The sequence below is a fragment of the Marmota monax genome, unplaced genomic scaffold, assembly GCF_021218885.2.
Source record: "Marmota monax isolate L192 unplaced genomic scaffold, Marmota_monax_Labrador192_F-V1.1 WCK01_AAM20220418_F8-fsc00031, whole genome shotgun sequence".
Lineage (NCBI taxonomy): Eukaryota > Metazoa > Chordata > Mammalia > Rodentia > Sciuridae > Marmota > Marmota monax.
In genome coordinates, this window is record NW_026695197.1 from 3,538,982 (window position 1) to 3,563,533 (window position 24,552).

Consider the following 24,552-nt stretch of genomic DNA (forward strand, 5'->3'; position numbering starts at 1 on the left):
ATGGCTATCACATCCCAACTACCTTTCTTTCAAATTCTACTCATCAAATATCCCAAGAAACCTCCTCTCACCACTTTTGGGCTTGTTCATAATCTCCTTCTAATAATACTGTGTATTCAAAATACTTTAAATAGTACTGTGCGTTCAAAATACTTTTCATCTCCACCACCCACCTCTACCCTACCCTGGACTGTTACTTAACTCTTAATTAATAAGGAAAATTCAAAATAGCTAATTCCTGGCTTAATAGTAGGTATGTTCAGAAATGTCCCTACAATATAATGCACCCTCAATATAACATAAGCTAAACATTCCTAATCAAAACCAAATAGGAAAGACGTAGTAATAAAATATTAATTTTTTTCACCTCAATTTGTCTCACTACATTAACTTGAGAGTCTAAAGCATGAAAAACAAAAAGAACTATTTATAATTAAAAATATAAATGTCAAAATATAAATTTTTTTAAAAACTATTACATTTACCTCTAAATGGGCAAAATATAAATATTATAGTCACCTACCTGCAGATATCCCTATATGTTTGAATTGCTGTATCCATGTAATGAGCAGGGTATGGCCTGGGCGCTCCTGGTTGAAGAAAAGCTGACACTGCTGCCATTTCCTAAGGGAGAAGACAAAATGTATACCATTTCAAAAGGAGAAAAAGTCTTATAATTTAGCATTCAGGAAGCTCAAAAATTAGAATGAAATTTATTAGAATTTCTTATTGTACATATAAATAAATTGCATAGCTTAAAGCAGACTCAAAAAATATATTTATATGCTTTCATCTTAAAATTCTCCAGTCAAATTCAAGTCTTTAATTAAATATTTAAATGAGATTTCCAAGAAGACCTAGTTAACTTTGGTTTTTGGTGTAAATAAAACAACAAGTGAACTTAGCTTAAGATTTCAGGTACACCTCCTCCCAGTTTTTCCAAGAGCACAGAACAGACCAATGATGGAATTATACAAAGACAATATAGTCATGCATCATTTAATGGCAAGGATACGTTTTGAGAAATTGCACTCACGTGTTTCCTTATACTATGGGCAGCATAATGGGTTTACAATACTACTAGGTGGTATAATTTTTTAAAGCAATATGCTTATATGACACCAACATAGTACACTTAAACCTTGTTGTGCAACGTATGACTGTATCTTTTTTCCAATTTTATCTATTATCTGATAAATATTACCTCTAAGCTATTTAAATAGAGATAGCAGCTATATGAAAGAAATAGATTAGCAGTAAAAAATAAAGGCATGTCTACTATAACATGATATATGCATACCTGAAAATAACTGGGGTTGTACAAGCTGCCCTAAGAGTAATAAACCTCAGAAAAATATGGTTAGGACAGTCCTTCTGAGGCCTATTCATCTGTGTAATCAAAGCACTAGCAAAATTGTTTAATGGCATGTTGGAGGGTGACCTACATAATCTAGAAAGGCAGCTTAGCATGACTGGAGGTTATCTTGGGGAATATAAAAAATACCAACATGTAAATCCTGGCAGAGATGGAGACAAAGAAAAGGACCTCCTAACAGGCAAAACTACTATGTAGGGTGAACATGGGAAAAAGTGTAGTCTGCACTGAGCCCAATGCTATGCAAGGCTAGAGGTGTACTTCTCTGGAGAGGAAGTCTGTATACATCAAAATATAGGCACTTAGTTTTTATTTTCTTAAAATGCAAACAAGGGCTGGGGACGTAGCTCAGTGGTAAAGCGCTTGTCTAAAATGTATGAGGCCCTGGGTTAAATTCCCCACAAAGCAAAAATAAAAAAATAAATACCAACCAAGGCACCAGCTGCATAAAGCATTGCTTGATCATTAAGAAAATCCTTCTTTGCAGTATGATAGCAACTGTAAGCCAAATCATAATGTTGCACCAAAAAACATAAGTCAGCCATTTTTCTGATTTGAAGTTCTGGTGCTTCAGGTGGATACCTGCATATACAATAAGTAAAAAAAAAAAAAAAAATATATATATATATATATATATATATATATATATATCATTTAAATATATACGTATAATTTATTACGCTCAACTCCATTAAATATAAAATGTATAACAAGCTATTCGACTATCCAGAATATGAAGAAAACTGATTCTCTTTAACAAGAATTCTTTACCAAAGAAGAGTGTCAAGTTTCAGAACTACTTGGAAACAAAAAGTTACTTTATTTAATTTATAACTGTGGGAACTTCTTAACAGCAGGCAAGTATTTTCTCCATGATAAAGTTATGTAGTGAATAAAATGGTTAATTCCAGGAATTACATCAGGAAAAATAATTTTAATCCAAATGGATTAATTTTATTCTCCCTTAAAACAAGATTTTTTATAAAACAAAATTTGCTAAATATGTGCCATGTGTTAGAATCATAGACTACAACCTTTAAGATACAAAAGGGTTATTAATGAATATGTAATCTAATTCCATCTTCATGCAAATAGGGAAGGAAACAGTCTCAAAACAAAGTGACTTTCCCAGTTATCTTTAGAGTTTATTTTTAGATGTCCAAATTACATATTTTTTAAAATTAAATAACTAACTTACAGTCACTGCTCTTATCTACCTGAATGTTTGACACTGTGAAACTAAGAAACTATGAAGGTAGTTATTGTTTGCATGACAACACATAATCAAACACTAGACAAAGTTAAAACAAAAAACAGGAAAGACTAAAACAGCAATATTTTACTCACAGCAACCCAGATGTATTTTTCAGCTCATTAATGCTCTTTTCTGGAACTTTACTGCCACTAAACCATTTTTTAGTTGCAGAAAATAGAGATCGACTCAAACCTTTTCTTGATATTAGCTAAGAAAAAAGATTAAATATGTTGACAAATAAGGATTTAATATTTTTTTTGTTTACATACAAAAAACTTTTAAATAACCTTTAAAAAGCTTTAGTAGTGGGTAAATAATGATTATAATAACACTGATTTTTTTCTTTAAACTACCTAAAGAGCTAGGAATGTAGCTCAGTGGTAGAGCATTTGCCTAGCACAAATGAGGCCCTGGGTCCAGTTCTCAGGACCACACACACAAACTAATATGATGGTAAAAAACTGAAAATGAATAAGTTTCTTCTAGGACTGAATAGAGTTTCATCACTGATAGGAATTTCAGTAAGTACTAACAATGGCCTACTGCAAAACAAAAATCTTAAAATTCTTTAAATAATTTATATTACATTCTTTAGTATTTACTTAAATTTGAAAAATAAAATCCAAAAAGTTAAGTGTTACCTGATCATTTAATTGCCGAATTGTTTTCTCTATATGTGGCAAAAGGCCCCGAAATGTAAACTCTTGTATAAATTGTCGAATTCTATCATGATCGGTAAGTGTTAAACATGCACCATGAATTATTCCAGTATTTGCTTTCTTTGTTTCATGTAATGATGAAGCAGATTTTACATGATCTGGGCCATCAATGCTGTTAGAAGGGTCACTGGATTGGTCCAATTGAAGTGGGTGAGCTCTAAAGTTATTTGGTAAGCCATCTACTGAAAAAAAAAAAATCTTTCTTTTACTCTCAGAATGCAAGAGAAAATGGGAAAACTACTACCCCACTCTGCTAAATTTAAAAAAGAAAAAAAAAAAACAGAAAAATGGAACCCTACAATCTCTCCATACACCTTAGACGTCTAAGATTAACATTTAATTGTTAATCGTTAACATTTTCACCCCTACATTTAAAGGGTTTGAGCTTATACTTGCTACATGTAATAGAAATTTAAGAATTCAGGTAAATTGGGAAATAAAGAAAAATAGTTTTAAATTAATATAAAGAATTATTTTAAAATATCACAACTAAGCCATAAGAAAAATTACCACAAAAAATATTTAGAGCTATTATTACCAAAACTGTAATTAAAAATACAGAAATACAACTCTCAAAATCATTTAAAGTGGGGAAATAATTAATGTCGTACATCACATCTTCCCTTGCTTTCCACGAATATTGTTTTTTAAAAAACTGATATATTATTCTTATAAAACAAACTTTAAAGGTCAAAAATCAAACTCAAAGGATTCAATAAACACTTCAGAAGAAAAGCTAACCTGATCATTATCTTTTTGTTTTACAAAAATTTCCCCATCTTTTATCTATAAAGGTTAGCATGCTTTGACAACAATATGTTTTCTATCAAAAGAGTATATCAAGAAGTATATCAAGACCTTTGACTTCGTTATCTAATCCATCCAATGAAAGCAAGTTACTATCAGAATTCTTATTTGAAGTTATAGTACAAGGGCCATCTTCATATGATTCCTAGCAAAATAAAATAAAACAGCATTAACAATCATTTTATCATGTTTAAGATACCACCAAATCCATCAACAAGTATGATTACTCTGCTAACCACTGGCTTCATATGAACTATTTGTCTTTTCTTCTAGTCCTCTAAATTTCTACCTTCTTCCATGTTCTTTTGTTGTTATTGTTTGTTTGTTTTTGCAGGACTGGGAACTGATCCCAGGACCTCAATCAAGCTGGACAACTATCCTACGACTGAGCTACATTCCTCAACTCTATTTTTATTTTATTTTGAAATAGTTGCCCAGGCTGGCCTTGAACTTGTGATCCCCTCAAGTAGCTGTGATTACAGGCATGCACCACCATACCCAGCCTTATGTATTTTATTCTAACACTCTAATCCACTTAACTCCTTAATTAAGAATTAAGTAACAGTCCAGGATGGGGTGGGGGTGGATGGTGGAGATAAAAAGTATTTTGAATGCACAGTACTATTAGAATTAACCCCCTATAAGGAGATTATGAACAAGCCCAGAAGTGGTGAGAGGTTTCTTGGAATATGTGATGAGTAGAATTTGAAAGAAAGGTAGTTGGGATGTGATAGCCATAAAGGCATTTCTGATAAAGTTTTAAATTCTTCACCACTCAATTTACTAGTCTAATTCTTCTGAATTTAAATGACCTCTATCTCAATTTATTTACATGTGATATATACATATATACCCATTTGAATATACACAGATATTATATAGGTATATACGAATGTCTATGAATCTAAAGGAATGATGGCAAGGAATGGACTACTAGAGTCAGGGGGCAAAAAGACAAAGGAGTATAAAATCTCCTAAGTCATGTTCACAATGCTAGCATGTTTGAGTGGATTATGAATATATTCAAGTGTTTTGAAAAAATATCAAATGCAAAGTACACTGGTACAAAGGCACTGCTTTCTCAGTCAACAAAGAAAAATTAAAATACACAAGCTACTCCATGAGAACAGTAAATATGAAATTATTCTGAGTGCCACACTTTGAGGAAAATATGTAAACTATAATTTCTTAAGGAAACTATCTGAAACAACCTCTTGAGAAAGACCAAAAAACTGGGTATAGTTAGTCTAGAAAAATATAAAAGGGGACAGAGAGCTATCCTTCTACATTTTGAAAGCTTACAATGAAAAACTGATATGCCCCCCACAAAAGGACCAATGTGAACAAACAGTGAAAATGTTATGTTGACCCTCAACTTCAAGCTGTTCTGAAATACAACTGGTTACTTAAGGAGATAGGAAGTGCTATCAGTACTTCATAGATTTAAAGGAAATTATAACATGGATCGGAGATTGATACCTCTGTCTTCCATTAAAAGTTCTCAAACAGGACAACTTGATTTACATTTCCCTTTACATGGCTAAACTCTAAATCAAAACTTTCAGTATTGTTTCTATTCTGAGGATGGCCCTGAAAGGCTATTTTTAAAACTCAAAACTTGTTAACATACAACTGGTTCTTTTTTGCCTAAAGAATTTTCCCCAACATATCTCAAAGAAGGTTAGCAATCATTTCAATATTTAAATGAGTAAAATATTGGAATAGCACAATGTCTAGACTAAAAATTTCATATTATATAAACAACTTAAATAAATCTTTAAACAATATTCAATTAGAAGATCAATACTCAATTAGAAGATCAATACTTCATTTTATAATTGATGTCTTTAAAATAATGTCACATAAAGAGCACACAATACAGCTTATTTTCCTTCTAAACAACAAAAAAAAAATTTTGATTATCTACCTAAGCAAAGGAACTTGCATTTCCCTATTACCAAGGGCATACAACTGTAAACTTAGATGTTTGAAAACACTTAAAACCTTACTCCTATCCACTTTGGTCAAAAGACAATTAATTAAGTCCAGGACTATAGATTAAGAAAGGAGTGAGGGAAGAAAAATAACACTTCCTAAAAATTCAGAAGAAAATGAAACCAAAGGAAAGCTTAGAAGGAAAAGCCCACCCAACTAAAAGGCATGAGCTCCGAAATCCAAAAGAACATCATGTTGAAAATGTAGACAGCAACCCCAGAGCATGTGGATAATAACTGTGAGCATTTACAATAAATTTAATGGACAAGTAAAAAATTCTATTATATTCATGTCTAGCCAATCTAATTCAGTTTTCATTGTATAATTCATTTTTAATCTTTTAAGAAAAAAGAGCAATTAACACTATTATACACCTGAGAAGAGTTGCAGTTGGTTAAAAACAGCTTTTGAATCTGATTTAAAAGCTCACAGCGGATAGCCAGATTCCACGAAATAAATATTAGTAACTGTACCAGTTTAAAAAAAAAACATAAAAAATCCTACATTTATACTATTATGTCATAAAACTGAAATACAACTTTTGTGGTTTGCTTCATTATTATTATTGTTGTTGTTGTTGTTTTACATATACCTGGTTTTGAATACTACTTTTCTGGAGATACTGACTCCAAGGATCTGGTATCTGTTCATCTGATGCTCGATTTGACGTTCGAGAATTAATTTTAAGCAAATAGCAACCCTGAGTTCCATATTTCTGTTTCATTTCTTCATAAATTGATTCAGCTCTGAAATTAAAAAAAAAAAAAAGAAAAAATTTAAGAAAAAAGAAAAAGCATCATAGTAACTGGGGAGCAGACTTTAGATAAAAGATCTTAATATAAAAATAATACTCAAAAAAAGGCAAAACAAAATTAGGATTAAATAGTAAAGTGGAGTTACCAAAGTAGGTTCCATGGAGTAAAAAGTCTGTTATTCAAAAGAAATATATTCCTGTTACTCAAAAGAAAATCTAGGTGATCAAACTAGTTTGGGGAAACTATAAAAAAAAAAAAAAGAATTTCCTTACAAGAATCCACCTCTGAGCTTTCTATGAGACAATACACGCTATCATTTACCAACCCAGCTTAAACTCATAAACCAGCAGTGCTTCCTCTCAATGAGGGGACTAGTCTTCAGGGAATAGAACCTGAAGGAATTCTCTGAGAACATTTTTCAACAAACCAAAGTGCTAACATAGAAAATTAGCTGGGCACAGTGGCACATGCCTATAATCTCCACTACTTCAGGGAGGCTACATCAGGAAGATCGCAAATTTGAAGCCAACCTCAGCAATTTAGCAAGATCCTACCTCAAAATAAAGAATTAAAAGGATTGGGGATGGAGTTCAGAGGTGAACTGCCCGGGTTCAATCCAGCAGGGGCAGTAGCGATGGGGGGGGGGATCGACCTCCAAAATCTTACAAAACAGGACACAGTTCAGAAGAAGTAGAAGAAAACACGGCATTTATTACATAAAATCCACCTATTTTTCTTACAAAATTTATAGTTGATGAATCCATGAGCTGTTTCTCAGATGCGACAAAATAAATTCTGATTACATACCTTAAAAAAACTAAATATACTAGTGTACTAGGTTGCTCTCGCAGGTAAGATAATTCAATTCAAATTATAAAATGGCCTAAGAAGCAAATAGTAGGGCTGGGGATGTGGCTCAAGCGGTAGCGCGCTCGCCTGGCACGCGTGCGGCCCGGGTTCGATCCTCAGCACCACATACAAACAACGATGTTGTGTCTACCAAAAACTGAAAAATAAATATTAAAATTCTCTCTCTCCTCCCTCTCTCTCTCTCTCTAAAAAAAAAAAGCAGCAGCAAATAGTACAAACTATGGGAAATGAACTTTTGGGTCCACAAGGCTAAACCAGTTAAAATAGCATTTTTCCTAGCTATCCTGGGAGTGGAACCAAAAAAAAAAAAAACCTGAATTATTCAACTGCAAATGCTGATATTACACAAAACAAGCCGAGCAAACAACTAAATCATATCATACTCTATAAAGTCTAAATTAATAAAATTAATTAAAATTTATATAAATATATGTATATACATACTCAAGTTCAATAAATCAAACTCCAGCTCACAGTACCAATGATACCACTAAAAATAAAACCACTGATCTAATTACTTCAATGACTACTTAAATATTCTTATAACCACCATTTAATATATAAGATATAAACCCTACAGAACTCATAGAAACTAATTTTAATAGATAGTTCAAATTATTACTATGTAAATAATATTCTTTATCCAATAAGGCTACAGACATTTCCAAAAATTCTAAAGACAATCCTCAAAGTAATTCTGTGGTTCTATTGAGTTTAATTTATTTTATTTTAAAAATGAGGCAAAGGATGTAGCCCAGTGTAAAACATGTGCTTAGCATACCCAAGATCCTAGGTTCAATACCCAACACTCAATGAATAATGGTTTGTGCTCAGAACATAGGTAAGAAATTATTATAAAATTAGATATCCTAAATGGTACCCAAGTATCAAAATAACAGGGGCTGGGGACATGGCTTAGTGGTACAACACTTACATTGGAATAATAAAACAACAGATTAATTTGATCCACACCTTGAAAAAAAGACCAAAATAAACTACAAATAAAATAATAAACTGCTTTTAATATTTATTTTTCAAGAATTTATTTTTTTTAATACAACTGATTCATGAATCCCAGAGGTAGAAGTACTACTGCAAATCGCTAATAATGAATATTAAAGGAAACTTAAAAAAAAAATGCTTGAATTTTTGTTGTTGTTTTGTTTTTTGGTATTGAGGACTGAACCCAGAGGCACTTTATCAATGAGCTACATTCCCAGTCCTTTTAATGTTTTATTTTGAGACACAGTCTCCACAAGATGTTGAGGGTCTCACTAAATTGCTGAGGCTGGCCTCGAACTTGTGATCCTCCTATCTCACCCTCCCAAGTCACTGAGATTACAGGCGTGCGCCACCAAACCTGGCTGTTTGGATGTTTTTGAGAATGTGAAGAAAACCAAGGCTGGACAAGAGAGGAAACAGTGAAAACCGAGGTGCCTATAATAGCAGGCAGTGAAAAGTTAAAGGCAAAACTGGGACAGGGAAAAGAAATGAGAAATAATTTTACATAATGTAAGAAATAACAATTACGGTCTACTGGTATAGAACCTCAAGTATTTTATATACAAAGACTATGTAAGAGATAGCTATTGAAGAGAGTTTGGGTAAATATATGAAAGCTACATTAAATGATTCAGTTGTTGGATGTAACTCCAGAAAAAAGATAAAACTAATTCTATTATTAATAAATTTATACAACAAATTTTTACTTTTTATGTAAAAAATAAATCCAAAACTTAAACAAGCCATGTCCAAATTAATGTTAAATCATTAAATAAGAAAAAAATTAAAAATAAAACTTACCTCTGTTCATCTCCTGCGCTTACATCATGTAAAAGTACATAATATTTGAGTGTATTTGGTATAAACCACTTAGGGTAGGAATAATCATTGTTGTGCTGAATCCGATGCTGCTCTTGTGACAATTTTGAAAACTGTTCCATAGGTTCAACTTCATTAGATGATGCTACCAACATACCTTGTAAACCATATTATTAAGGTAATTATCACTTATTGCACAATATGATCATCTTATTAAGATAAACTTTAAGGAGATATTTCCCAACCAGAAAAAAATATGATTTCATAGATTTTCACTGCAAGCACAAAATAATTTCTCCACGTCTTCAAAGTTCTAAATCTTAAAGATTTTTTGTTCAGAGTTTTTAGGTTATTTACATGTTCAATAGGAAATTCCTAAAATAGACAATATCAAAATTATATAACTATCAACATAATGACAGATTCTTGTACATCATGCTTGTCTCCATTCTGCCTCAGTGCAATTTCATCCACTCAAAGTGGATCAAGGACCTAGGAATTAAACCAGAGATACTGCGTCTATTAGTAGAAAAAGTAGGCCTAAATCTCCATCATGTCGGATTAGGCCCCAACTTCCTTAATAAGAATCCTATAGCACAAGAATTAATATCAAGAATCAATAAATGAGATGGATTCAAACTAAAAAGCTTCTTCTCAGCAAAAGAAACAGTGAGGTGAACAGAGAGCCTACTAATTGGGAACAAATTCTTACCACATGCACATCAGAGCACTAATCTCTAGAATACATAAAGAATCAAAAATCTTAACACGAAAAAACCAAATAACGCAATCAATAAATGGGCCATGGAACTGAACAGACACTTCTCAGAATATGATATACAATCAATAAATAAATATATGAAAACATGTTCAACATCTCTAGCAATTAGAGAAATGCAAATCAAAAATACTCCAATCATCTCACTCCAGTCAAAATGGCAGCTATTAGGAATATAAACAACAATAAGTGTTGGCGAGGATGTGGGGGAAAAGGCACACTCATACATTGATGGTGCAGCCAATATGGAAAGCAGTATGGAGAATCCTTGGAAAACTTGGAATGGAACCACCATTTGACCCAGCTATCCCACTCCTAGGTCTATATCCAAAGGACTTAAAAACAGCAAACTACAGGGACACAGCCACATCAATGTTTTTAGCAGCACAATTCACAATAGCTAAACTGTGGAACCAACCTAGATGCCCTTCAGTATATGAAGATAAAGAAATTGTAGTATATATACACAATGGAATGTTACTGAGCAATAAAAGAATGAAATCATGGCATTTGCAGGTAAATGGATGGATCTGGAGAATATAATGCTAAGTGAAATTAGCCAATCCCCAAAAAACAAGTCCTGAATGATTTCACAGATTTAAGGATGCTGATTCATAATACACTGGGGAGATAGAGGGGGATGGGAGGATTAAATGAACTCTAGATAGGGCAAAGGGGAAAATGGGCGGGAGGGGAAGGGAGGAGCCATAGGGGTAGGAAAGATGGTGGAATGCGATGGTCATTATTACCCTAAGTACGTGTATGAAGACACGAAGGATGTGACTCTACTTTGTGTAAAACCGGAGATACAAAAAATGTGCTCTATATGTGTAATATGAATTGTAATGCATGTTATTGTCTTATATAACAAATTAAAATTTTAAAAAAATTTAATTAAGCACAATATACACAAGTTAGAAAAATAATAAGCAATATAAGTCTTATAATCAAAATAAATCAAAAACTAATTTATTATAGCAATTATACATCAAGTATGCCATTTAACAAAATAACAATAACAAAAACTTGATATATCATCAATAAAAAATAATTTATCACTGGACACAGTGATACACACCTATAATCCTATCGACTTGGAAGATTGAGGCAGAAGGACTGCAAGTTCAAGGCCAGTCTGAACAACTTAGTAAGACCCTCAGCAACTTAGGAGACTCTGTTACAAAAAAATTTTAAAGAACTAGAGATGTAGCTCAGTGGTAAATATCCCTGGGTTTGAGGCCCAGTACCAAAAATAATAATTATTATTTTTATAAATGTTAATACTAATTACTATTTATCAGCCTGGGAATACACCGCAGTAGTAGAATGCCTGCCTAGCATGCTCCAGGCCCTGAGTTCAGTACCCAGTACTGCCAAAAATAATAATAATTTCTGTACTCCATATAACCTTTCAATAATTTTGCCTTCATTCAATTATTTCTGAGAGTAATAACTTCCATAATATTTGATTTTAAGAGAATTGAAGTAAAGGATACATGCTAAATAGTGGTTCAGAAATTCATGATCTGATGCTGGCATCGACTGAAGAAAGGTCTCTCTATAAGACTCAAACCATGGAGTAGTAGCTAAAATTAACAATATATAAAGTTAGAATTCCTCAGTAAAATCAGTTCACAACAAATGAAATTTCAATTCCATATTCTTAAAAGATATTTAAAAATGATAATTTTATCATTAAGCAAGCATTTTCATCTGTCCCTTAAAATACATATCACGTATATATACACACACACACATATTGAGTCATTCACCCTAATATATTCATACATTAGAGTATATGTATTTGCAAAAATAAAATCGAGTTATTCTCAAACCTCCACAATGTTCTCACTACCCACTTACCTATTAATGCTCTAATATAACTTATGTGAATAAAAATATTTCAGAACCAAAGTTCAGTGTTACTAATCACACTGTCATAAGCAGATCCTACTCATAAACAATACTTTAGAGCACTGTTTCTCAATTGATTTTAACCCCTGAGAAAACATCTGGCAGAGTCTGCAGGTATTTCTGGTTGTTACAACTGGAGGGGGGGGGGGGGGGTGCCTACTGGCCTCTACAGAAAGAGGTAAGGAAAATGAAAACATTTTACAATGCACAGGACAAGGTTATCCCCCGACAAAGAATTATCTGGCTCAAAATGTCAATATTGGTGTGGTAGATAAACTCTAGAATTTGATTCTTGAGTAAGATTACAATAAAGCTTCTTCAAAGGGAATTTCAAAGGATACTTACCTTATCAAATACAAAGCTGAGTATTTTCATTTTTTGTATAATTGTATATAACATGATTCTTGGAGTGCCAACTCTTTCTTGTTCCATTCTAATCACTTTATATTACATCTAGTCTTTTTTCATTTGAACTTATTTGGCTTTATGAGGCTAAAGCAGATTACTTAAATCACAGTTTCACTAAAAAGAAATTCTATTTTTACTACATGTGCTGAATAACAAACCTCGCATTCTCTTTGTTTTCATCTTAACTTTTGAAACAGAGCAAATATGTTTTCAGCTTATAATACCAATGACTGGAGGGTTAAAGAAAAAAGTTAAATGACTGGAGGGTTGAAGAAAAAAGCCATACATTTTGACCAAACAGTGTACCTGGTGCCAAATATACAAAAATTTAATTCCAACAAATACAATGTGAGAACAACACATATATTGTAGTCTGATTAGGAGGCATATTATTATAACAATTTCATGTTCTCTACTATAAAAGAGGAAAAATATCCCTACAAATAGTATATCTATACCCAAAAAATGACAAAAAATTGGAGAATGAGTGACAGACTAGTATCTATTCACAATAGAAAACCAATGTTCTCACTAATAACATATCCTGTCAATAAGTCAAAAATAGTTTCTGCCTCAAAATTAACATTATATTTTCATTTAGTACCAATAGCAAGAAAAAGAGACAATAAAACTGGTTAAATAAGAAGGTTTCTCCACAAATATGGTTAAGTGACTACAGATTTGTATATATTTTAATTATCATTCTCTTTACCTTCTTGCATCATTGTTGCTTAAACTTAAATTATAGACACATTGTCATGAGAAGGAATACATTTTATAGTGGGGATTGAGAGTTCTAAATAAACAAAATAGATCTTTCAAAACAGCTATTCATCATAACATTACCTGTAATAACAAAAATACTAGAAAACCCTCATGTCATCAGGAGGAGAGAGGTTATATAAACTATGGTACAACCATTAAAAAGCACACTTAAGCAGCTGTGGGAAAAGTGGAAGGTCTCTCTGTGCTGCAACTAAGTGCTCACTTAAATATATTAAGTTTTAAATTAAAAAAATAAGAGAAAAGTATGCACTTTTGTGTAAGAAAAGGAAGAAAACAAAGAGCAATACATGTATTTATTTACATTAAAAAAATAACAGAAGAATAAATCTAATACATATGTGCTAAGGTTGTAACTCAGTGGTAGAGTGCTTGCCTAGCATTCATGAAGCCCTGAGTTCAACCCTCAGTACCACCAAAGCCAACAAAACAAAACAAACAAACAAAAAAAACTAATACAATTAATTATCTGTACAGGACAGGAAGAAGAAAAAGAAAGGAGAAGATGAGAAAGGGAAAAGAACATAGACTAGACCTCCTATACACTGTTTTATAGCTTTGAGTTTGAAACCATGGAAATGTATATAGAATTTAAAGTTAAATCAAAAAGAAAAACCAAGCACAGATACAAGTTCTTGAATCAATAATTTTCTATATACTGATGCAAAAAGATACTGGGTACTCAACTAAGGATGTGAGAAGCAAAGGAATAATTTAAAATTATATACGGCAGAAATGAGCTTTCATCCTTAAGATAGGCCACAGTCAGGTTAATAAGGCAAATTTTTCTTTCAGCCATATGTTCCCCTAAAGGGCTGTGAAGATGTATACACTGTGGTTCTTTTGTCCTCCTTTAATTTTGCTAAATGCTAATAAATCAAGGGCATCATTCTGTTTTTATAATTGTTCAAATGACGTTTTATTTATTTTTTTGTTTGTTTGTTTTGCAGAAAGTGGGGGGGGGAGGGGGTGATACCTTAAAAACTGTTCATGTTAACAGGAGACTGTAATACTTAGTGCCAATTTCTTCTCCTTAAAAAAAAAAAAATTCTGTAGTATTTATATGGAGATAAAAATCACTATTTTGCATACCCTTTCCATCTCTGTATGTTCTTTATTAGAAACTGAAAGAGCAACCCTGTTATCCTACTAAAGTTTCTCTGTGCAGAAAGTACTTTGTCTTGGTAAAGAAGGGTAGTATATTTTTCCTTTTCAAAAATAAGACACAGTCCAAAATCACTATTCAAGGACAAAACCTGGATTTAGTAAATATGTTGTAAATCAAGAGTAAACACAATAAGTAATAGGATATTTAACAAAAGATGAACAGATACCATCAGACCTCCTTCACTTTAGAAAAATTAGACCTTAAGTGGGATGAACATGAGAAGTAGTAGCTGAGTGGGAAAAGAGACAATAGACAAGGAGCAAAGAGAAAACAATCTGGAAAACTGAGACCACCACAAGAAATACCTGTATATAACGAGGATTCTTTCAATTCCATCAATGTGTCTTTCCAATTACTGTACCAAGGAACACTAGCTTTAATTGACCGATCTGATGAAGAAAATATGGCACTGTTAAGCTAGGCTTGTGAGGTAAATATCTAACATCTATTTATTTCTTAAACAGAATGGATGAAGAGAATGCTGACTTACATTAAGTAAAAATCAGAAGCATACTTCTGGACATATAATTAACACCTTATTAAAATAGATTAAATTCCTTTTAATAATCTCCAAAGAGCATTATTCTGTATAATGGAATTTTATTCAAATGAATTAAATACCGTATCATATTTCATTCCCCGTTTTCAAAGCCACAAAAATAAATCTGTGGGCTGGATTTGTGGCTCAGTAGTAGAGGGCATGTGCTTAGCATGCTCAGGATGCTAGGTTCAATCCCCAGTATGAAAATAAATACATAAATAAAGCTGAAAGAAGGTGCCATAAAGTATCAGGGAAAAAGCAAAAAGAATAGTTTTCTTTTGCTATTTATCCTCAACACTTGGAATTCTTTTAAAAATCTTCTTAAAGAGTTCAGCTATAATAGTGCCTCCACCTGCTTTTAAAGGCAAATAATACTCAATCATCCTTTGTGTAGAGATGTTGGCAGGACCCTGAGAATGCAGATAACATAATTAGATAAAATAATTTCTCACAATCAAATAATGACTACATTCTTCCTATCAACTACTAACCCACTTTATAAACTACTAAAAGAAACAAGGCCCCTTGTACACAGATAGCCAGACGAGAGATCTGAGAATCCTTCCCTGGAGAAACTAAATGGCCCCAAGGAAAAGAGCTATAAATAATAAAAACTGGGCAAGGCTCAAGCTTATTCCCAGCCTCATCACCCAATAAGGAAGTCCACTAACTGATAAAGCTTTTCTTATGCCCAGTCAGGGTTTTAATGTTTCAATCTGAAATAGAAAATAACACTAAGGGCTTTTACTAAATGTTTGAGGAAAGTCTCCAAAATGAAAGAGATGAAAACAAACTTGAAAAACAAGAGTAAGAGAACGGAAAAAAATAGGAAAAAACTTAACAATAAAAAAATAATAAAAATTTATTAACATCCTCAGGGTTAAGATACCAAGAACAAGATGGCACAAAAAAAGAAAAATTCAGAAAATAGATGTTAAAAAAAAAAAAAAAAAAGATAAGACCCTTAAAGAGGTTCTACAGTCAACTAACAGTGGTTCCAGGAAGAACAGCACAAAACAACCAGGAAGCAAGCAATGAAGAATTTCTAAGAGCACAATTTCTTTAGACCAAAGAGTGTAAATAGCCAGACTGCCAAAAGGAGTACAAGTGAAGGACGAGTCATAACAGGCCCAACATGGAATTTCAAAACGGCAGGGATAATAAATTTCTAAAATCTTCTAAAAGTTGAAGGGATAGAGAGAATATGTACCATAATAGTTCTAGCTTCTTAAGAGCAAAACTAGAAGCTAGAAAAAAAGAGAATGAATTCTGAGGGAAAGATTGCTAACTAATACTGTATACATTCAAACAATCAATAAACTATATGAAATAAAAATATTTTCTCAGATATTCAATTCTCAATTTTTTTGGGGGGGGGAGGGGGGGGCAGAGCACTGGGGATTGAACTCAGTGGCTCTTAACTACTGAGCCACATCCCCAGCCCTATTTTGTATTTTATTTAGAGACATGGTCTCACTGAGTAGCTTAGTTCCTCACTTTGCTAAGGCTAATTTTGAATTCACAATCCTCCTGTCTCAGCCTCCCAAACCACTGGGATTACAATTGTGCATCACCACGCCTGGCTTCAAAATTTTTAACTGTCTTAAAAATTTGCCTTTCTTCTCAGGCAGTTATTGGAGACATCCCCTTCACCAAATCAATGAAATGCACACAAAGGTATGAATGAAATACAGTGACGTAAAAAGGGAAAGAAATCCCCAGGATGACAGCTATGGAGTGAGCTTTGGAGAATAAACAGTCCCAAAGAGAGCAGAGCAGTGTTTATCAACTTTTTTTTCATTATCTTTCCCCAATGAGTGATTTTCAATGTTTTTCCTAATCACTCCCTCTCCCCAACTATTTTTTTCCTTTTTTTCTTTCTTTTTTTTTTTGCAGTGCTAAAGATCCAAACCAGGCTTCAATATGTTAAGCTCATGCTTTACCACTAAGCTACATCCCAGTCCCTACCTGCCAATATACTTTTTTTTAAAAAAACACAAAACAAAACAAAAAAAACATTACTTGAGATTGACTTAGGGCCTTACAAATTATCAGGCAGGCAAGCGCTCTACCACTGAGCTTTTTCTTAGGTTTTCAGATAGGGTCTCAATAAATTACCCAGATTGGCCTCAAACTTGCATTCCTCCTTCCTCAGTCCCCTGAGTAGCTGGCATTACATGTTGTACCACCAAACGCAGCCCCCAAATTTTTTTAAAAATACATGGAACATAAGCCTTTGGAGAACCAAAACTATTATAATATCCAAAAATTTCTGACCCCTCCAAAAAGCAAGTTTCAGTTCACTTGCAGATAATATCATCCTTACTAAAAACACATGAAATAGGAAGACTTCTGCAAGGAGAATAAACAGATTATTTTACAAATTAATCAAATTTTAAAATTCTCCTGAGGAATTTTGAGAGACCACAGTGAATATTAAGCAGAAATCATGGAAACTGTATATGGAACATGAAGAAAAAAGGAAGAGAAGTGATAAAGCTAAGAACTCCTTAAACATAATTAGAAGTTAATAAATAAAATTTAAAATTAAGACATAGATAACACTATAAAAATATTACTTAGAACATATAATACTAGAGGAAAACACTAAGGGAAATTGTATGACAGACAGCAGAAAGCAGAGCATTGCTATTTTTTCCATATAGGTCTTTTTAGCATTATACCTATGTGTATACATCATTTTGACAAACACGTTTTAAAAGAAAAGAGGAGAGGGGCTTTGGAGGTCAGGGAAATATTTATATTATAAAATCGATACTTTTATTTTTAATATGATAGGTAATAACTGTGTCCCCTTAGCACTTTAGCATATCAGATATTCCATATCTGTATTTACAACATATTGTGACTATAATGTATTATCAAATAGATGTATTATGATTACTGATTGTCTCCCTACTAGATTAAGAACTGATAAAACATGTCATATCTCTCAATGTAAAAAAAAAAAAAAAAAAAAACTCTATATCACAATGTAAAGCATAAAGTAGGAAATCAATAAATATTTGCTGAATGAATAACAAATATGTTAAGACCCCATAAAATGGAATCACCAGATTAAAGGTCTGAGAAAGGTCTAAAGAAACAATTAGTGAAACTTTTGTTTTCAAAGATTGAAATAAAGTCTAGAAACACTAAGTGATTTATTCAAGTCATCTAACTAAGGATATTGTAGTATAAAAACTTAAAAGACACTTTAGCATTTGATTCATTATCATTCACACTACAAACTATGGCAGACAAAATTCAAACTTCACGACTTTCTCTGGGAAATATTCAAGTTTCCACATCATGTTTAAAACATTATTCAGGTGGGCCTAGTGGCCCACTTACACACTTGTAATCCCAGCTATTCCAGAGGCTGAGGAGAGGAGAATCACAAATTTAAGGCCACTTGGGCAATTTAGTGAGATCCTGTCTCAAAATAAAAATTAAAAAGAGCTAGTGTGTAGCTCAGTGGTAGAGCAACACTGGGTTCAATACTCAAAAGCACAAAAAATAAAATAAAATAAATGCTGGGCACTTATCAAATATGTACCCTGAAATTCAGATTTTTTTGACTAGTAAAGATAATCATAATATTCTAAATCAAACTGAATCTCTCTCAGTAGTAGAGTGTGGCCTTACCATGTACAAGGCGCTGAGTCTATCCCCCACACCAAATATAAGAAAATTAAATTACCAAATTAACCTAAGCTACTGAAATTAAAACTAATGGCAAAGAAAGAAGAAATTACAGGACATTTAAACAAAATAATTTTACAAATATTGCTAACCATGCAAACGCAACTAACTTTGTGACCTAAAACATGCTACGTAAATTCTCTACAGGTGCAGAAAAATTTTTAATATGTTATTAGGAGACATTAAAGTATTAGATAAATTATATTGGCCTAAAAAGATTATTTTATAAGGTTGTTGAAAGATTGTAACTAGGTGATGTACTTCTGATCCTTTTCCTCTAAAAACCTGTCCCATCCTCTTTCAGTAAACTTAAGACTTTAATAATGGAAAAGAGTCACATCAAATGCAGCTAACTTATTATACAAATCAATATTATTTCACTTATCAGTCTTGTTATGAAAAAGTTTACCATTTAAATCAGATAAGAAGCATTCACAAAAGATTATGCATTTGTTCATATTTTATAAACATTTCCTCCACTTATCACCAAACAAGATTAAAATAACAATATTTTTATTTAATTATAATATTACTATGTCACCAAAAAAATGTTATCTACTGTTTTTCATTGATTAAATACTTATTAAATACATGTTCTGGGTATTAGGTACCAGAATAAAATAAAGAGCCAAAATTCCTGGGATTGTTTCTAAATATTGTCCTATAGGACCAGGCTCCAGCACTTCATATACTTAAATATTTATTGAATGATCTTCAATGATTTCACAGAATTACTTTTTCTAACAAAAGTGATTTTCATTTCAAAAATAATAATAAACCTTATTACATACCGCTGATGTTAAGGTCATAATCTCCTGCTGTAATCACATTAGCTACTAATCCTTCTGCAGGCTGACTGCCAGAAACAACATCATTCAAAAGCTTCCGAATGGCTCCAGGCTGAGGTGGTTGGGTAATAATGTTGCTCACTGCTATCTTCAAATTTTTAATTATGTGAAGCTGATTATTAGGATCTCTCATATGAACTTTAAAAGAGAGGAAAAAAACGCGAAATTAATTCTATAATGCACAATAAATCAAAACTGGTTTAATGGCTTTCAAACAAAAAGCCTACTCAAATCAGAAACTAGGAATTCCAAGTGGAACACTTTCAGAAATACAAGTGGTTTACAATATTCCATATCAAAAGAGCTAGATAGACAGTCTATTAACCATAAGATTACTTCCTCTCACATTATGCTGCTGCTCATAATTTCCCTACAGTAGGTACTTTCCTTTCTTCTATATTTAGAGTTGCTGGAAACTAACCACCATCCACTCAAATCTCTAATTTGACCTCACCCTAAGAATGGTCCAGGCAGAGTAAGGTCTATGGTGGTCTCTATGTCTCATTGCAAATTGCAGTACAGGTAGTCAATAAAAGGAAGTTAAATGCTGTAAATGAACTTCGCTATTCTTTTCCTAGTCTTCCGTCTTCATTTTAATTTACTATCATAAAAGTCAGTGCCCAGCCTGATGAGGTAGTTCATACCTATAATTCCAGTGACTCGGGAGGGAAGTTGGACAACTTAGCAAGACCCTGCCTCAAAATAAAAACAGAAAAGGTTGCAAATGTAGCTCAGTGGTAAAGTGCCTCTGGATTCAATCTCCAGTATCAAAATAAAAACAAAAAAAATCAATTCTTACTGTGGCATAAAAGATTGATAGTGAGGGAGACTGGGCATGTATAGTAACAGGTATATGTGGGAACTCTACTTTCTGCACAATTGTGCTGTAACCCTAAAACTGGTAGAAAAAATAAAACATCTCCTGTGGCTGAGGATACAGCTCAGTTGGTAGAATGCTCACCTTATATGACAAATGCAGCTAACTTATTATACAAATCAATATATTATTTCACTTATCAGTCTTGTTATGAAAAAGTTTACCATTTAAATCAGATTAAGAAGCACTCATAAAAGATTATGCATTTGTACATATTTTATAACATTTTTTTTTGTTGGTTCGATCCCCAGCAAAAAATAAATAAAGTATCTTCTTTAAAATAATCAACACTGAAATTCCTTCTCTCACTCCAATACCTCCACTCTGCTACATTCTTGCTTCAGTCTCTAAGATTTATAAACAGTGGTTCAGAGTTGCAGGACAAGAAATAGATTCTGAAATGATTGTAGCAACACAGTACTCAAAGTACACAGTTGAAAAATATAAGCATATCTTTTTCACATAATCAAACAAGATGGTTAGTTTCCAGAGTAATATTAGGAGCAGTCCATTATAAAGATTAAAGAACTAGCTTGTGGAGCCACACCTTAATTTAAATCCCAACACATCACTTATTATCTGGATTATACTGAAAACTTCCTTAACTTTTCTGTGTTTCAATTTCCTCATCTGTTACAAGTGATTACTATCTACTTCAAGGGGTTATTTTAAGGATTTATTTCAGAAAGTAAGTGTAAAGCACTGAGCACCATGCCTAGTGACTAGTGACAAAAGCATATAAACAGCAGGAGGTCCATCATCATCTATTCTGACTGCATCATGGATTATCCTATACGAAGAGACAATTTAGCAAGACCTGCTTCAAAATAAAAGTAGAAAGGGTTGCAGATGTAGCTCAGCAGTACACTGGGATAACTGGTTTGGGGTACCTACCCACACAAAAATATTTTCTTTTTCCTGAGTAGAAAATGCTTTATACCAAACAAGCTTTTTAAAGGTCAGACTTACCTGTATTTCAAGTCTTTATAAATATCCTGTGATCTCTCCACTGATTTCTAAAACTTTTTAGTCAAAAACAAGACTAAAAATTTTAAAATACTAAATAAGTCATGAATATGCACCTATACTGTAAATATATGTACACACACGTATACACACAAATCCATTCAGAGTGGTTACCTATGGTTATGGAAGGATGAAATGAGACCAATGTGATGCAGAAAGGGGACTTCACCCTCATCTCTAATGATATTTGCTTTCCTTTTAAAGGAAAAGTAAAGATAAAAAGCAAATATGACAGAGGGTTAATATTTATTAAATGGAGAGCTGGATGCTTCTTGAATTCTCTACATTCTTCTGTAATTGTTACGTTTCCTAGTTTAAATAAACACATATATGCCTCTCTCCCTAATTAAACTTCCCAGCTGGTCTAATTATGTAACAGAAACAAACCAACCAACCCTAAGAGTACTGTGATACACTTCTGATATCTTTAGAAACATACTGAAAAAGTACTTTCCTTAAATTTGGACCATAATTATCAAACAACCTAAGTAGCCATGTATGTATTAAACCTTCCTTTGGGGGATAGGGATGTAGCTCTACAGTGGAATGCTTGCCTAGCACTCCACTGGTATAAAAAATAAAATGTCTTCTTTAAAATAATCAGTGCCCAAATCCCTTTTCTCACTCCAGTACCTCCACCCTGCTATAGTCCTTGCTTCAGTCTATGAGATTTATAAACATTGGTTCAGAATTGTTCAATTTAGTTGTATTCTTAAATTCAATCCCCTATACCATCAAAACACACACACACACACACAAAGAAGTTGACTTGAATTTTACCGAGTTTGATACTTGAAAACCTTGGAGATTAATTACCTAGTTACAACAACATGGTAGTTAATAGTTAAGATGAAATGTTCCTAACAATATTTGAGAAAACAAGAGGCACAGAGTATCTTGCAAAGATTATTTCCTACTTTAATCGCCAGTTTTCCTAGTTCATACAGAAACTACTCAAGATTTATGAAAAAAAATTCATTCCAATCTTTTTCATTCTTTAAATAAGTCTAATCAATTTTGAAATAATAACACCTATCAAAAATGAAAGCCAGGGACTGGGGTTGTGGCTCAGTGGTACATGCTCACCCACCATGCATGAGGCGCTGGGTTCAATCCTCAGCACCACATAAAAATAAAGATATTTGTCCACCTAAAACTAAAAAATAAATATTAAAAAAAATGAAAGCCATATATTTCAAAAGCTAGTGTTTAAGTGAAAGTTTCTTAAAACTTATAAACTTTCTAAATGATATGTTGAACCACTGCTTAGAATTATCAAAGAACTATTGGTAAGCAAAAACAACAAGGCTTGGCTAATTAATACTAACATTACCACTCTTCAAAACAAATGGCCAGTAGAGATTCTTCAAAAAATGTTAAGGGGATATGCAGCTCAGTGATGGAGTGCATACCCAAGGCCCTGAGCTTGATCCTTAACACCACAGGTGGGGAAAAAAGGTATTACGATCACAACATTTGTACTGAACAGTAAGTCTCCAACATTTAATATAAAAAAAATAGCTGGGTACAGTGTGCATACCTCTAATCCCAGAGGCTCGGTAGGCTGAAGTAGGAGGATCATGAGTTCAAAGCCAGTCTCAGCAACTTAGCAAGGCACTAAACAATTCTGAGACCCTATCTCTAAATAAAATACAAAAAAAGAGCTGGTGATGTGGCTCAGTGCTTGAGTGCCCCTGGGTTCAATTCCCAGTACCAAAAAACAAAAACAAAAAAACTTTTTAAAAAGAACCACTTTTTAAATATATTTTTATTTGTAGTTGGACACAAGACACAATACCAATACCTTTATTTATTTTTACGTGGTGTTGAGGATCGAACCCAGCACCTCACACGAGCTAGGTGAGCACTTTACTGCTGAGCCACAGCCCCAACCCAAAGAACCATTTTTAATATAATGTAAGAAATACACTTCAGGTTTTAAAAGTGTATATAAAAAACCTAAAATGGCTCTCCATTGACTAAGACTTCAAGCCTAAACATTATTAAGGTCATACACATGAATGGTACTCAAATTTGTTCTAACAACCCTCTCTCAAGTATAACTTTAAACTACATTTTCCCACTGAAACCTAAAAATAAGTCTCACAAAAATACTTGGCACTGGATTGACAATACCTGATGTTGGCATTCAAAGCAAATTTTTACCATAAGTAACAGCATACCTGCAGGCCAGCAACGGAATCTTTTTTTTTTTTTTAACATTCCTTTCTCTTTGTAAGAAAGTATTAACTTATTATAGATATATTCTTAAATAATATTGCTGAAGTGATATTTTCATGCCTTGCTGCCTAAACAAAAGCTATCTTTGAGGAATCACCACAGGTAACATAAAAGGTGCCTGTTCCAATTGTTAAAAATCCCAAAACATGCTGGGCGTGGTGGTGCATGCCTGTAATCCCAGTGGCACAGAGGTTTAGACTGGAGGATCAAAAGTTCAAAGCCAGCCTAGCAACTCAGTGAAACCCTGTCTCTAAGTAAAAAATATGAAATAGGGCTGGGGATGTGGATCAGTGGTTGAGCACCCCTGAGTTCACTCCCTAGTACCCCCGCCAAAAAAAAATCCCAAAACATATTTACCAGAAAAAAAAAAACTAAACCGCAGAAAAATTAAATCCTTTTCACCAAATTTCTAATGCCACCACCACAGTCCATATCTTAATCACGTTAAATGTTAAAATTTATATCAACTCTTATCATCCTTGTAAACCACACCACTCATTTACCTCCCAAAATTTCACTGCCTTGCCTCGCATTTACCATTAGATATGAAATCTAAAAATCCTCTTCCGATAGCATCTTCAACAAATGGTGCTGGGAAAACTGGAAATCCATATGCAACAAAATGAAACTGAATCCCTTTCTCTCACCATGCACAAAAGTTAATTC

At 33.0% G+C, this 24,552-nt stretch overlaps 1 protein-coding gene across 6 annotated transcripts in view; it reads right to left on the reverse strand.

The window, feature by feature from the left end:
• Positions 1 to 24,552, reverse strand: part of Trappc8 (trafficking protein particle complex subunit 8) — a 94,559-nt gene that overhangs the window by 65,812 nt on the left and 4,195 nt on the right. For 2 of the 6 annotated variants that reach the window (XM_046428337.2, XM_058573964.1), the window contains exons 2-11: positions 19,686 to 19,880; positions 14,954 to 15,037; positions 11,872 to 11,961; positions 9,580 to 9,754; positions 6,744 to 6,897; positions 4,208 to 4,301; positions 3,272 to 3,531; positions 2,723 to 2,838; positions 1,807 to 1,957; positions 524 to 624 (exon numbers count right to left, since the gene is read on the reverse strand). In XM_046428337.2, the coding sequence (XP_046284293.1) occupies positions 524 to 624; positions 1,807 to 1,957; positions 2,723 to 2,838; positions 3,272 to 3,531; positions 4,208 to 4,301; positions 6,744 to 6,897; positions 9,580 to 9,754; positions 11,872 to 11,961; positions 14,954 to 15,037; positions 19,686 to 19,880 (1,420 nt within the window). The remainder of the gene's footprint in view (positions 1 to 523; positions 625 to 1,806; positions 1,958 to 2,722; positions 2,839 to 3,271; positions 3,532 to 4,207; positions 4,302 to 6,743; positions 6,898 to 9,579; positions 9,755 to 11,871; positions 11,962 to 14,953; positions 15,038 to 19,685; positions 19,881 to 24,552) is intronic. The other 4 variants (XM_046428339.2, XM_058573966.1, XM_058573965.1 and 1 more) reach the window with 3 other exon arrangements.